The 14,428-nt window shown below is 59.1% G+C and overlaps 1 protein-coding gene across 2 annotated transcripts; it reads left to right on the top strand.

Annotated features, from left to right (window-relative positions):
- The first annotated feature begins 3,148 nt into the window (after positions 1-3,148).
- Positions 3,149-9,497, top strand: GAL (galanin and GMAP prepropeptide). 2 transcript variants are annotated; one of them, XM_036875974.2, is made up of 6 exons: positions 3,149-3,361; positions 3,521-3,601; positions 4,290-4,344; positions 7,492-7,578; positions 7,935-8,012; positions 9,236-9,497. In XM_036875974.2, exons 2-6 carry the CDS (start codon positions 3,521-3,523, stop codon positions 9,322-9,324), a joined length of 390 nt encoding a protein of 129 aa, XP_036731869.1. In that variant the 5' UTR covers positions 3,149-3,361; the 3' UTR covers positions 9,325-9,497. The 2 variants fall into 2 exon arrangements, with proteins under 2 accessions (XP_036731869.1, XP_057362668.1); XM_057506685.1 differs by lacking the exons at positions 3,149-3,361; positions 3,521-3,601 and adding an exon at positions 3,640-3,929.
- The last annotated feature ends 4,931 nt before the right edge of the window (positions 9,498-14,428 follow it).

The raw sequence follows: 14,428 nt of genomic DNA on the forward strand, positions 1-14,428 counted from the left end.
GAACCCACAGGCCTCCTCATGATAACAAGGCCTTTACTTGTATAATTGCTTTTGTATATTTGGGTCTACTCTGGACTGTAATCCCCCTGAGGGCAGGGGCGTCTGCTGCTGATCCTGCTGGTGCCAGGGAAGCAGCGTCTGTCCCTGGGGTGCATGGGTGAGATCCAGAGCAGGACCATGGCTGAAGTTTTCTCTGGAGCCTTTGTTCTTTTTGCCTGTCAGACTCGGTTTGGTTTTTTGGCAATGGTGGTGAACAGGGCATCTAAGGAAAGAAGGGCCAGCTCACAATGCAGGGCTAGAATAATGCTTTCTGCCTGATTCCCATTACTCTAATGGTGACCCATTTTCTCTGCTACACACTGGGTGTCTTCAAGATGACGAGCTGACAACGACTCCCAGTGAGTCACTGCTGAGTGCACAGAGCCCATTATAATGCTGGCCGTGGTTTCCAGCACAGCTTGTGCTGGGAAGTGGCGCCTGTCACCCCAGGTGTGCCACTCACCTTTGTCTGAATGCTTCTGCCAGCCTCCGGGAATCACAGCGTGCCCAACGCTACAGCCTTGTTCCGTCTGCAGCCTTCCCAACCCCGGCTGACTGCCTTGCCACATCCCCTCGCCCAGACTCAGGGAGGTGCAGCCACAGTGGGTGCCCCCAGGTGGTGTCATGGTGCCAGACCTAGGAGCTTGGATAAAGCTCACTGACCTGGAGTCTGTCTAATGAGTCAGAGCACTTTTGTTCAATCATGCATGATACACGTGAAGGTGGCTTATGTTTGCTTAGGATTTTTCCAGGAGATGCCCAGAAAAGGTGGCCAGAGGACCGATTGTTTTGTGTTTTGAATGTTCCTTTTCTCTGTCAGTTATGGTGCCAATGCTCCCTGTCCAGCACCCTGGCTGCTCCTGGGCCCCTGCATGCATTAGGGGCCCACTGCAAGGAAGGTTTGGGGGCTATGATAAGGATGGACAAGTTGATGGCATCACTTCACAAGGGTGTGGGGGGGTGTCCTGCTTGTCTGCAGGGGCCACCTTATCCCCACATGGAGACTTGCATTCTGGACCCTGGCCTGCCTGTCACCGCTTTTTCGTTAGGACCTGGGTGGATGTATGTATGCAGAGATGTGTGTCTCTACACCTGTTTGTTTTACACATTTGCAAGAATGAGGCTGACTTGAAGGCAAAATGCCTTTTTAATAAAGAGGCTCTTACCAGATAAACTACTGTAAAGTTTCTTTCGAAGCTAAAAAGGAAACAAAAAGAGAGTATAAGGGCCCACGTGAGAGCAGGGGGAAACCGGACCAAACAGGCCTCTTCTAGCCTGTCTGGAAGACAGGGTTGGCGTCTGTGTATCAATCCATCCCAAGGACTTCAGTTTAGACTTTTTCTTTTTCTTCAGGCAGACTAAGGGGCTCCTTTGCAGAATGTGTTGAGAGCAGAAGCACATCACGGCAAAAGGCAGCTAACGGGGGCACGGACACGGTTGCGACTGGCCGCCATGTTCCCTGCTCTCAGAAGAAAAATGAGGGACCCAGGGTGATATATAACTTTCCTGTTAAACTGGCAGACATCAAAAGGCGGTGGCATTTCTCAGGTAGGGCACCCGTGGCCTGGCCCCTGCCCACTCCCCAGAGCCTTCGACATACAAGGACGCAGGACATGGGAGGGTGTCACCATCACTTCTCCAGGGTCACAGAAGGCTGCCCTCTGCTCTTCCGTCTTAGCTGCCCCCAGCCCACGAGGACCAAGGCTGCCGGGGGGGCAGCCCCACCCCTCTGCCCTCCCTGCAGGAACGCACTCTGGGGCTCCCCAGGATCAGCCTGTGGGTCCTGCTCAGGCTCCCTGCCCCTCGCTTTCATCCGACCCCAGGCTGCCGAGAGACTGGAGTTCAGCGTGCCCTTGAGAACTCCTCCTGCCCCGACTCCATCCCCATTTCCCACCCCGCCCCTGTCACCCTCACCCAGCCGGGTCTCCCCACCAGCACCCCTCCTTGCTCTCCAGTGACCTAGGGCAGACACTCAGCACCCCAGGTGAGGGCCCTGCTCCTTCCCGACCGGCCAACTGACTGTGACAGGGTCCTCGGGCGGGCTTCCTCACCCAGCAGAGGCAAATGGCTCTCCCCTGGCCACCGGAACCATCTGCACAAAGGTTTGTAGCACTGAAATGTGTGGCATGTGTAGAGTGGCATCAGTTTTATCATTTGTACTGTTTCCTATTTACTCCAGCCTGATGCTCAGCTTGGTGGGTAGGAGAGGGCAGCAGCCTCTCGCTGACCAACGGTGGACCCACAGTGCAGGCAGGGGCTGCTGGGAACTCCAGTGGCCAGCCGGATGGGAGCAGGCACTCGGGGAAAATTTTGCTGGATGGTCCCATCCCTCCTTCGGAGCCTGGAGGTGCCACCGGGTATGTCCCCTGCCGACTGTGAGCAGGGAAGGACCAGCCTGAGCCTGGCCCAAGCTGGGGAAGCACCTGCGGGGTAAGCCAAGGCGGGCCTGACCGCTGCCCGATCGCCGTCCCACCCGGCACACAACAGCCTCTTCCTGCTGCTCTGCCCACCCACCCCTTCTGTCAGCAGCGTCTGGTCTGCAGGACACCACAGCTCGCGGGCGGCCAGGGCCTGACAGCCCCACTGCCTGGGCTGATTGGCCCTCTTTGAGCAAAACAGACAGGGGTCAGCACCCAAGGGCCACTGGAGAGGCGCGGAAGCTTGGCCTCCTGTGGGCCCAACCGCCCCCTCCGCACGGCTCCCGGGCTGAGCACGCACGCGCGTGCAGGAGACGGGGACCTGGGGCGCCCACCTCCAGCTGCCCCAGGACCACCCGCCCGGGTCTGGCACAGACACAGGGGTCGTCCCCTACCTGCCTTCCCAGGGTCTCTGGCCGCCGAGCCTGGGGGCCGGCTAGCTCAGCGGCGTCCGCGGCAGGGGACGCGGTGTTGGGATGGGGGCCAGACCTTTCCCGGGTCGGGTGGCGGGTGAGGCTCCCCGCCGTCCCCGCCACCCCCCATCCGAATACGGGACCATTGTGCGGCGCTCCGCGGAGCGCCCCCAAGGGACCGCGTTACGGCCACCAACGCCCCCTCCCGGGGCTCGGCGGGCGCGCGGGGGGCGGGAGCGGAGCCGGTGACGCGGGCCGCGTCGCATAAATAGCGGCAGCAGCTCGGGGCGCAGACACGTCGAGGGAGCCCGGTCTTCTCGCATCTGCCTCCGTGTCCCCGAGGTCGGGCCATGCGGTGAGGACCCCGGCCTGGCCAGACGCGACTCGGCCCGAGCCGACTGGACGCCGGGACCTGCAGACGCCAGGGACTCCGGATACCCAGGACCCGCGACATCCCGGGACCGCCAACCCCGACCCGCCGCCGCCGCTAAGGTATCGCCCGGCTTTCCCCGCGCTCCGCCTGCGGCGGTCGTTCTCCGGGCGGGCCGGGCCCCGGCTCCTGGCCGCCAGGCCGCACGCGCAGCCGGGACCCGAGCCTCTGCCCGACGTGCGCGCCCGCCCGCGCCGCCCCACCGCCGCCTTCCCTTGCAGATGCCCCGACGCTGCGCCCTCCTGCTCGCCTCCCTGCTCCTCGCCGCCGCGCTTTCAGCCACACCCGCGCTCGGGTCACCGGTAAGTGCGGGGAGGAGACAGCGCCCCCCAGCGGTGTCCCTCCGCCGCGGAGTCGGGCTCCCGGACGCAGCAGCGGTGCGCGGGGTGTCGGGCGGCGGGGCCGCGGCTGGGCGGACTCACGCTCCCTCGGGTTCCCGGGGCGCGCGCCCCGGCCGGCGCGTAAACAGGTCTGGCTGTAAACCAGCACGCCGGAAACCGCTAGACTTAAGGTGGCTCCTTCGCCCAGCAAATCTCATTGCATTCAGTTAAGCAGAAGATCATGACACCCGGTGGAGCCGTGATTATCAGCATGTGTCCCCAAAGCCATTTAAGAGCAAGTGGATACACTGTGAGTTCGTGTCCATGGCTCGAAGTGAATTATTTTAAAGCAAATGGTCCTATTTTCATGTCAAATATAGATCTGGGGGCAAATCTGGAATTTCTTGCAGCTTCCAAAAGTACACACATTCCAATTCCTACGTAATGCCAGGGAAGCCCGGGTGGATTTCATTTAAACTTTGCTCCGTTTGGCTTATTGCATGAAACTGTATTTGTAATGTAAATTCTGTGATTATTTGAGGTACATGGTGACTTCCCAGATTCCACGATGGGTTATACAATTAGGAGCTGCCTTTGGGGCTTCTTTGAACCAGCACAGCCTGTACCAGGTGCAGACCTTGCCATCTGACCCCATTTTCTCCCGTTTAAGGCAAAGGAAAAGAGAGGCTGGACCCTGAACAGTGCTGGTTACCTTCTTGGTCCACGTAAGTGACACAGCGTGTGTGGCCGATGAACACCGAGCTTGCCCTTCGAATGCTGACCTGTAGCCATTGTGTTAATCCTGCTCTTTCTGAAATATGTGGAATCAGTCATCATTCTGATACAGTAATATTCCAGTTTTAGGCAGATAAAGGGAAATGAGGGCATCCATGGAGCTTAACGATCAGTTGATTAAAGTATTTGCTGCATCCCCAGGTGGAGCTCTTTCCAACTCCCTGAGGGGCAGCCCCAGGCCCATGTCAGTCCCTCTCCCCTTCCCTCTGCTCCCCTCCCTTGAAGCAAATGAGCTAATTGCTGGGGTCCCCCGACCCCCGCCTTGGGGCACCTTGCCCTTCCTTGAGTGTGGCCAGCGAGACCCCTGCCTTCTCCCCTTTGTCCTCCATTCCCCAGGGCTGGCCCCTCCACGGACCCCTGAAACTACTCCTGGGTTTCACACTTGGCCCAGCCGGGCCTGACCCGTTCCTTCCAGAAGCCGCTCCTTCCCCTGCTTTCCTGCCCTGCACTCGGTGGGATACCAGACCTTGCTCAGGCTTCCGGGGTCACGGTCCCTGGAGGCATACATTCCTCCTGGCTCTGTTCTGGGCACTCTCCCGGGTCCCTGTGTCCCTAAATACTCCCACCCACTCGTAAGGCTCCAAAGTCCACTGTGGGTGGGAATTTCCAAATCTCCCAAGGATAGCCAAAACGGGCTTACCCCAAAACTAAATGTGGATCATTCTCTCCCTGTCCCCCATGAGGTCCCCCTGCTGCGGGCCCTCCCCCGCCTGCTGTCATCCCCAGGAGCCCCGTGGCCTGGGTGCCCTGCTCTCTGAGGACAGAGACTGTTGGGCATCTTGTGGCTTTAGCAGGCACAGAGCAGGACTTACAGGTATTTTTGGTTTAAATGCCTTCGGGAGGAGTGAAGTGCAGGAAAGGAAGAAGGGCGAATTAACTAGTCAGCCTGCAGGGTGTTCGCTGGTGATTTAAATGCCCAGGGTCTCACTGGGCATGCCTGGGCCCGGAGCAGGGGCTGGGGGCCAGGGCTTCCACCCAGCCCTGTGGGAAGGCCGGGAGGTGCCAGCGCCTTGCATGGGCACTGTGTGGAAACGGATCTGCGGGTCCCAGTCCTCGTGTTCCCAGAAAGGGCTGGCCGGCCTCCGCCTACACCAGTTTGCCTCATTAGCACTTTCTCTGCTTTGAAAGCTCGAATCTGGACGAAATATGCAATGGGAAGACACTTTGGCCAACCTGCAATTGTGTATCGGGGCTTCTGGCAGCCTTGCACCCTCACTCTGCTTACTGACTCTACCAGAAAGAACTTGTAGACGAGGGTGTGTGCATGTAACCCAAGTGTGTGGTCTGACCTTCACAGAGTAGAGGGGAGGGAGGGAAGGTGGGGAGCAGGGGGGCTGAGTGCCTGTGTGCCTGTGTGCACCTCCATCAATACCCAGATTTTGCCATCCTGCAGGTGGGCTAATACTTGGTGTTCTGTCCTTGCTTTGACGCTGGACACGGTGTGAGTGCTTTTATTGCATTCATCATGCAGAGAATCTAATGAATCAAGTTGTCGGTGCTCTACAGACCCTTAGCCCCACTGCTGCATTTACAGACAAGCACCCCATGTCTGGAGCTCAGTAACTGGGATCCTAAGATGGGAGCAGGACGCAGCAGGAAACGGGGGGCAGTGTGCACTGATGGGTGTGCTCCTGGTGGCGAGCCAGGAAGGGCACGGCTCGGGGACGCGGCGTGTGTGGATGCCCCCTACCCACCCCGCCCCCAGTCTCGCTTCTGGCCCGTCCTCCATCTGTGGTGGCTTTTCAGGCTCAAGGCTCCTGAAGGAGGATGAGGAGACCTTTTACTTTCCCCTCCAATCCCTTTCCTACCTGTGGGTCTCAGATTTGCAGGCATGGATGATTTGGGGACAGCCATGTACCTTAAAAAACCTGTTTATTTAAAAAACAACCTGGTGTTTTCACTGTGAGTGGCCAGGCCTCCCTGCAGAAGCCACACCCTGCCTCGGAGGCACACGTTTTCCTGAACCCTCTGCACCCCTGAGTTCTGTCTCTCAGAAAGCACCACGTGTCTGTGCTTCTGGCCCAAAAGAGAGGAGAATACCTTCAACAAAATAGTTAATCGTGTTACCTTGGAATATCGAAACAGGCTTATCAGGAAGATTTTGAATCCTGAGTTAGGAAACAAGCTCTTTTTTACTATTAAGTTCATATCTCTTCATGTTGGATCACCAGCAGCTGCCCATCTAGTCTGCATACTTTACGACCTAACAGGACGCCTGGGCTTTGACCGTCAGTGCAGGAAATGGCGACGGGGAGGTGGCGGCCATTGAGTCTGACTCCACTCAGTGCACGCCGCGGCAGCCAGGTCACTTATCTGTCTGTCATTCCTCAGGTTCAGGGCCAAGACCTCCGTCTCCAGAAAAATTCATTCATTTTCTTTTGTCTGGCCTTGTAGATGACAGGGTCCGTTGGGCTAGGTAGCCAGAAACCCTGGGGCCACTTCAGCCCCGTCCGCATCCCCACCTCTCCCTTGTCTCCCGAGCTCCCCTCAGCTGCTCTTCGTTCTCCAGAAGTTTCTCAAGTGATCTCTCCACTTGCAGTCACGATTCCATTTTTGCACACATGCACACGCACAGCATCATTCAGCCCCCTGCTTCCCTCCCTCCCTGTCCTCCCCCTCCGTCTGTCTCTGTCTCTGTCTGTCTCTCCCTCCCCGGCTCCAACCCACCTCCCACACAGGGGACTTTGACAAACGTAACTTGATCACATTGGAACGTCAAGTCCTTGGTGGCCCCCTTGTGCTGGGGACATGAGGCCCCAGCCCAGTGGCCAGTTCCCCTGGGACCCGCGGCTGTGGGCTCCATGGGAGTGCAGGCCCCTTGCCCCTCCTGAGCGGGCAGCTGGCTTCCCCTGTGGGCAGGTGCCCACCCTGGGTGGAGATCCATGCCTCTGGCCTCGGCTCAGTTCTTACAAGTCCACAGAGACCGACCTTCCGTCCTCCATGGTCTCCCTGCCGTGGCATCTTTTTACAGTCCGCTTGTGCGCGTTTTGGTCATAAGCAACTGTGTGTCCTTCCTCGGTGGGGAGAGTCCAACTGGGGCAGTGATGTTCAGGCACTTGCCTCTGGTTTGCAAACAGATGCCATTGACAGCCACAGATCACTTCAGGACAAGCACGGCCTCAGTGGCAAGCGGGAGCTCCAGCCGGAAGACGGAGCAAGGCCAGGTGAGGTGATTTAAATACATGCAGGTCTCCCTGGGCACGCCTGAGCCCGGAGCAGGGGCTGGGGGCACTTGCCTCTGGTTTGCAAACAGATGCCGAATCCTCCTGGGCCCACGCGGCAGTGGGGGATTGGGCCCCAGCCACGTCACAGCCGCGGCCTGAGGCTGGCCTGGTGGCCTGGCTGCATGTGTCAACTGCCAGAAACCCAGAGGGGGCACAGCCCTTGGGTTCAGGGCCTCGGGGGGATATGGTGGCGATGCCTTCCTGCCACTCAGTCAGGGTCGGCGCGGTGACCTCTGGGGCTGGTCCCCGCAGAGCGCCGCCGGGCAGGTATCAATGCTGGCCTTTCTGTTCTCCAGGCAGCTCTGACAGGCCTCTGGCAGAGGGCAGTGTTGTGCGCATGATCATCGACTTCCTGACTTTCTTGCACCTGAAAGGTATGTGAAACATTACCAATTAAAAATCTCACCTCTCAGAGCCCAGGACACACAGAAAGCCTGTCAAGAAAGGACTCCATAGCATCGTGCTCGCAGGTAACCGGTCACCAGCGTACATACCTAGCCTCCGCTGCAGGCTGGGTCTGTGAGGCAGGCAGCCAGTGACAGAAGGGCTGGTATTCTGCTCGTCCCACACTGTCCCTGGAAAGGGTCATCAGACCAGCCCTGGGACCAGGGAGAGAGAGGCCCAGGGCCCAGTTCACTCCACTGGACCCATACTTCCTGACATGGTAGCAACTGCTCTACCTTTTAGGGCCACCTTGTCCCACAGGCCAGGCCTTTTATAGGCCATCTTAAACCACTTCTTCTAAGTGTGGTGAATGAACGTGCCCATATAAGGAGCAGCTTTTCTCTCTGCAGCCTTCTTGCAGGGCAGCCTGCATCTAAATCTGACAGCTCTTCATCCTGGAGCCTCACCTAGTGTCTCCTGCAGCTGTCACGGCCCGGGTCAACCCTAGCCCTTCCACCCATTACTCTGTCATCCAGGCAACAGAGAGTCTGTCTGAATCAGATAGTCACACAAGTCGAAGCAGCCCCCGGGGAGGGCTCCGGGACAGAGGTGCTGGCGCTCTGGGGGTCCCGCGTGTGTGGTGGTGGGGGCGCTTTGACCTGGAGGGACTGTGCTGGGTTCCGTCCGCGCTGTGGCTGCACTGCCTTAGTTGAAGGGCTTCAGGTGGATGTGAAGGAGGGAGGGAGAAAGGAGGGGTGTGAGGCCTGCTGCCTGCTCCTTAGGGCCATCCCGGGCAGGCACCCGAGGAGGGACTTGGGATGGCCAGACCAGGTCAGAGAGCCTGGGCCCAGCGGAGCCTCCGGGGAGGCCGCAGCTGAGATGCACTGGTGGCTTTCCCAGCAAAGCGCAGAGCTACTCTCTCAGGGTTTTTCGGTTTGTCTTGAATTTTGTGACATGGAGCATCTTTCATTAGGAGATTCTAGTTTTTATTACTCCAACAGGAATATACTTCTTTAAAGCATGACCCTCAAAGTTGGACATTTTCAAAAGCATGCTAAGTAGGAGAGTAAAACCGTTAAAAGGGGAGCAATAGGAAATGTGCCTGATGTTGGGTTTGATCCTGTGAGGATCTCTGCAGAGACCGCGTGGCCCTGAGCCAGAACCCGGGTGCAGACGGTGAGGGCTGCTCCCTGACTGCCATGACCCCCTGCAGAGGCCGGGGCCCTGGAGCGCCTGCCCGAGCTGCTGTCTGCCGTCTCCCCAGAAGACCTGAGCAGCCCCGAGGAAGCTGTGCAGGCATAGCCCTCGCAGCGCCGTCCCCGGAGCCAGCTTTGGAGTGATGGATGACCTCATGTCAACCGCCCTGAGCAGCCCGTCCCATCCTCTGGGCTGCGCTGCTGCGTCGTGATCATTTAAGATGTTTTTCCTTTGTGATTATTTTACTTTGAGTGGCAAAGTAAAGGCTAGCAACTGCTTTCAATTGTTTTCTTCCATGAGTCTGCCACCAGTGTGTTTTAAAAGATAAAGCTTGATTATAATCATGTGCATTAGATCAGCTTTAAAGCCACATTCTACTGTCCGGAGGAGCGTCTCTGAGACGCTGTCTCATCATTGCATGTCCAGAGAGTGTTGTTATCTTAATATCGTGCTTCATAATTTATGAAGCTAAGTCTGTTACTGAGACTAGCAAAAACAAAGCAGAGCCCCTGCCCCCCATGGAGCTGACATTCCAGGGAGGTGGGAACAAAAAGTCCAAAGCACCCTAAACATAATAGATGAAGAAATTACTTTGTGTTTTATCAAGGAGGCAAGTGCCAGGAGAACAGCCAGCATGGTGGGATGCACAGGGTGTGGCACTGGACTGGGCGGGGCAGGCAAAAGGTGGCACGTGGGGATCCACTGCCAACATGGCAGAGATGGGTGGGTGTTTGGAGCAGAAATACAAAGGTCAGACCAGAAGACCCAGAGGACAGGGGAGGGGGACAAGGCTTTCTGCCCCTTAGCAGCGACAGGAGGCTTTTGCGGGTCTGCCGAGGGGCTGCGAGCAGGGGTGGTGTGCACCTTTCAGGGCTGCGGCTCTGTCCCCAACCGCAGAGCAGCATCTTGGGGCCCAGGCGGCCCAGACTGCAGGGCTGGAAGGCCCACCAAGTTCGATCCCTATCCCCAGGTGACTGTGTGACAACTGCCAAAGACCTGCTGTGGGAAGAAGCAGATGCACCCCCTGGGGGGGTCCTGAGCCCTGGGGGTGGCATCCTGTGCCCTGGGGGGATCCTGAGCCCTGGGGGGATGCCTGGGGGTGCCTGAGTCCTGGGGGTCCTGATCCCTGGGGGGGCATCCTGTGCCCTGGGGGGGTCCTGGGGGGGCTTCCTGTGTCCTGGGGGGAGTCCTGAGACCTGGGGGGGTCCTGTGTCCTGGGGGGTCCTGTATCCTGAGGGGGCCTGAGCCCTGGGGGGGTCCTGAGCCCTGGGGGGTGTGGAGAGGGTCCTGAGCCCTGTGGGGGCCTAAGCCTAGGGGGGGTCGTCCTGTGCCCTGGGGGAGGCCTGAGCCCTGGGGGGGTCCTGAGCCCTGGGGGGTGGGGAGGGGTCCTGAGCCCTGTGGGGGGCCTAAGCCTAGGGGGGCTCGTCCTGTGCCCTGGGGGAGGCCTGAGCCCTGGGGGGTTGCCTGGGGGTGCCTGAGCCCTGGGGAGTCCTGGGGGTCCTGAACCCTGGGGGAGTCCTGTGCCCTGGGGTGGGCCTGGGGTTCCTGAGCCCTGGGGGGGTCATGAGCTCTGGGGGGGCCTGGGGGGCCTGAGCCCTGGGGGGTCCTGGGGGTCCTGATCCCTGGGGGGGTGTCCTGATCCCTGGGGGGGTCCTGTGCCCTGGGGGGGATCCTGGGGGGGCATCCTGTGCCCTGGGGGGGTCCTGTGCCCTGGGGGGTTCCTGTATCCTGAGAGGGCCTGAGCCCTGGGGGGGGGGCCTGAGCCCTGGGGGTGTTCCTGTGCCCTGGGGGGGCCCTGGGGGGTTCCTGCGCCCTGGGGGAGGTCCTGAGCCCTGGGGGGTCCTGTGCCCTGGGGGGGCATCCTGTGCCCTGGGGGGTCCTGAGCTCTGGGGGGGCCTCAGCCCTGAGGGGGCGCCTAGGGGGTCCTGAGCCCTTGCTCCCTAGTCCACTCCTGACTCTGGTGGTTCCCCAGATGGCTCCAAGTCTCCACGTTCCTTGGGCCCCAGGCCTCCTGCCCCTCCCTCTGGGCCGCCACCCTCAGGCCCTGCCTGCTCGCTAGGACCGGGCCACTCCTTAGTGTGGCTGATGCAGGAGCCCTGGGTGGGCCTGACCCTGTGCCCCTTACTCATGAGGGTCCCAGGACAGCCTCTGCTGCCGGCAGGCCCCACCCCCGGCCTGTTTTCCAGCCTCCCTCCTCGCGGCCCAGCCTTCCTGCCTGCCTCCCTCTGGCCTTGCCCCCTTCCAGCCAGTGGCCCTGAACACCCCTGCCCTGCGGGCTCCTTGGACCCCGAGTACCCCCCCAACCCCTCCTGGCCTGGCCTCACTCACATATCCCACCCTATGCCTGGCAAACTCCTACACATCCCACAGGGGCCCTTCTGGGGTTGTCTTCTCAGGAACGCACCTCCCGCTCACCCTTCCCACCCCGAGCTCGGCGTCCCCCCGATCAGAGCGCTGCTCACTCTGGCCCTGTCTTCGCGTGTCCCCCTCACTCCACTGTAGCGCCCACAAGAAAGAAGCCTGCTTGCGGATCTGGCCGCGCGGTTCCAGCACAGCGCCCGGCACGCAGGAGAGCCTTGTAAACGCGTGCTTCCCGAGCGCAGGAGCGACCTGCCAGGGCGGCCCGGCCTCGGGCCCCGGACCCCACCCGCAGCCGCCCACCTCCTCCTCCAAACCCTTCCCTCCTCTTCGGGATAAATGCGGGGGGCGGGGGAGGGCGGACAGCAGCCCGACGGCGAGGAAGGGGCGAGGGGCCCGGGAGCGGCGGTGGCGCTTAGGCGAGGTGACGGTTCTCAGGGTGGTTCTACAGAGGGGGCGCTACTTCCCCGAGAACACGCCTGGAGCTGGCAGCAGCCGTGCGGATCATCAGTTGCCAAAAATAGCCGTGGTTTCAAAAGGAAAAGCTCGCCATCCACCAGTGCAGACAGTCCTGAGGACCATCCGGACGACCAGCGGGCTGTGGGAGAGGCGCTGCGGCCGCTCCCCCGGGCGGCGTCCGTCCCCACCCAGCAGCGAGCTCCCAGAGCCGAGCAGCGCCCACGCCTCCCAGAGCCCAGCAGCGCCCACGCCTCCCAGAGCCCAGCAGCGCCCACGCCTCCCAGAGCCGAGCAGCGCCCACGCCCGGCGTCAGGGCTGCGGGGCAGTGCGGCCCCGTCGGAGGGAGGGAGGGTCTTGCTCCGAGGTCCCTCGAGGAAGGAGCTCAGGCCGTCAGAGAGGAGGCAGAGAGGCCGGGGGCTGGCTGACCGCTCTCCAGCACAGCCCGTCAGCTTTTGTTTTAAATACACTGCAAAAAAGAAAAATGAGCCTAATGGTCTGTTTTAAAGCCTGGATGTTACCCTACTTTGTCCATGATAAAAACTCGGAAGGCTCTGGAAGGCAGAGAGCTTGACGACCTTTGATCCAACTTGAAAAAGTTTGCTGATTTCTGCCTTCAGGGAGGCGGAGTGGATTCCGCCCTCTAGCTGCTGCAGGCAAAGCCCTGGGCCTCGTGAGGAAACACGCGTCAGCCTCCGCGAGGCCACAGGGCTGGCCAGCTGGGCACCAGGGACCTGGCACTGGACGGTGTGAGCCCTGCGGTTTTCCTTTTCCTTCTTAACATGGAGGTCAGTTCTCTCCAAGCTGATATACGGGATTAACAAGATTCCTACCGAGGAAGAAGAGCTTACAAGCTAAGGACTGGGGAGAAAACATTTAAAACTACAAACCCACCCGAGATTGTTCCCTAAAGCATAGAAACGGCTGTCAAAATGGGCAGCTTCCAGGTGCTGGTGCAGGGCCTGTAGGGATCAAGAGCTTCAGAACCAAGGTAAGCGAGCCCGCAGGTTTCTGCTGGTATTTTGCAGTGAGAAGTCTCTGTCCTAAGGATGGTGACTCTGTCCCCATGCTTTCTGTACTGGTTACAAGACTGTGGTTAAGTGACGGGAAAGAAAAGTCCCAGCCCGTGTGGCATAGGAAATGCATATTTGGTTTCTGCCCCGTTTCCTGACACCATGTGGATAAAGGGAAGGTTCCTGTGGCCAGAATTCCCACCTGGCCCTGGTCCGCTAGCCCTGCCCACACGCGTGGGCAATACACTGTTACTGACTCTATACAAAGAGCCCTGCCCAGTGCTCTGGGCGACATGGTGGCACGGCTGCAAGGCTGCAGCAGAGCAGAGGCTGGAGTGGTGGCAGCGCCGAGGACAGAGACTGAGACGGCTGCGGGGGTGGAGAGGCCCAGGGGCAGAGACCGGCTTGCTGCCTGCAGACTCGCTCTGAGTGGGCGGGATTCTGGTGACTGACCTGCCACCGTGGGAATAAAGTTGGGTATAACCCTTTCACCCCAAGAACGTTCCACTGTTATATTTTTCGGTCTCACTGAATCCCTGGTGAACTTGTCTGGGGCTGAAACCCATCGGCAAGACACCATCCACGTGCCAACGCCAGCTGCCTGGCGACAGACGCTCCGGTGCTGTGGGCCTTCTGCACCTTGCCCAGGGGCTTCATGTGGCTGCTCATTCATGTCCTTCTCTATCCTCTCCGTGAACTGGGAAACAGTAGAGGGTTTCCCTGAGTTCCCTGGGCCATTAGGGCAAATTATCAAACCTGAGAAGGGGGTCCTAGAAACCCAATTGCAGTCAAGTCAGACATAAGTTTGGGTAGCCTGGGGACACTGCTTGCATTTGGTGTCTGAAGTTGAGGCCATCTGGTGGGACTGAGCCCTTAACACCTGTCTCATCTGACACTAACTTCAGGCAGTTAGTGTCAGAACTGAACCAAATAATAGGCGACCCAGTTGGTGTCCAGAGAGCTGGAGAATTGGTGGAGGGAAACGCCACATGTTGGTGTCAGAGGTGCTCCAAATAGAGAAACAGTTTACTTTTAGCATGTGTCATTTTCATGAGTTTTTCTCAGATTCTTGAAAAGACGTGTTAAGTGGCATTTCTGGACAAACAGAAAAAAACCAACACAGATTCTAGCCTTGATCACAAAGGTGGCCAAGTTATTAAGGAGATACAGGTGGTTTACTCTGCACGGCCACTCCTGCAAATAGGGACAGGCTATTTCAATTTCTGTGTAGTTTTAAAATAGTATTGGTTCTCTACCAGAAACAAGAGCCTGGGTTTGCTATCTTTTCAGTCATCCTGTGTCACGCTGCCTCTGAGCATTACAGCGGCTTCCACACAGCACTACTCGGGCCTTTACTTCTCATACTGAATTCTCTAAAGTCT

This window comes from Manis pentadactyla, chromosome 9, assembly GCF_030020395.1.
Source record: "Manis pentadactyla isolate mManPen7 chromosome 9, mManPen7.hap1, whole genome shotgun sequence".
Lineage (NCBI taxonomy): Eukaryota > Metazoa > Chordata > Mammalia > Pholidota > Manidae > Manis > Manis pentadactyla.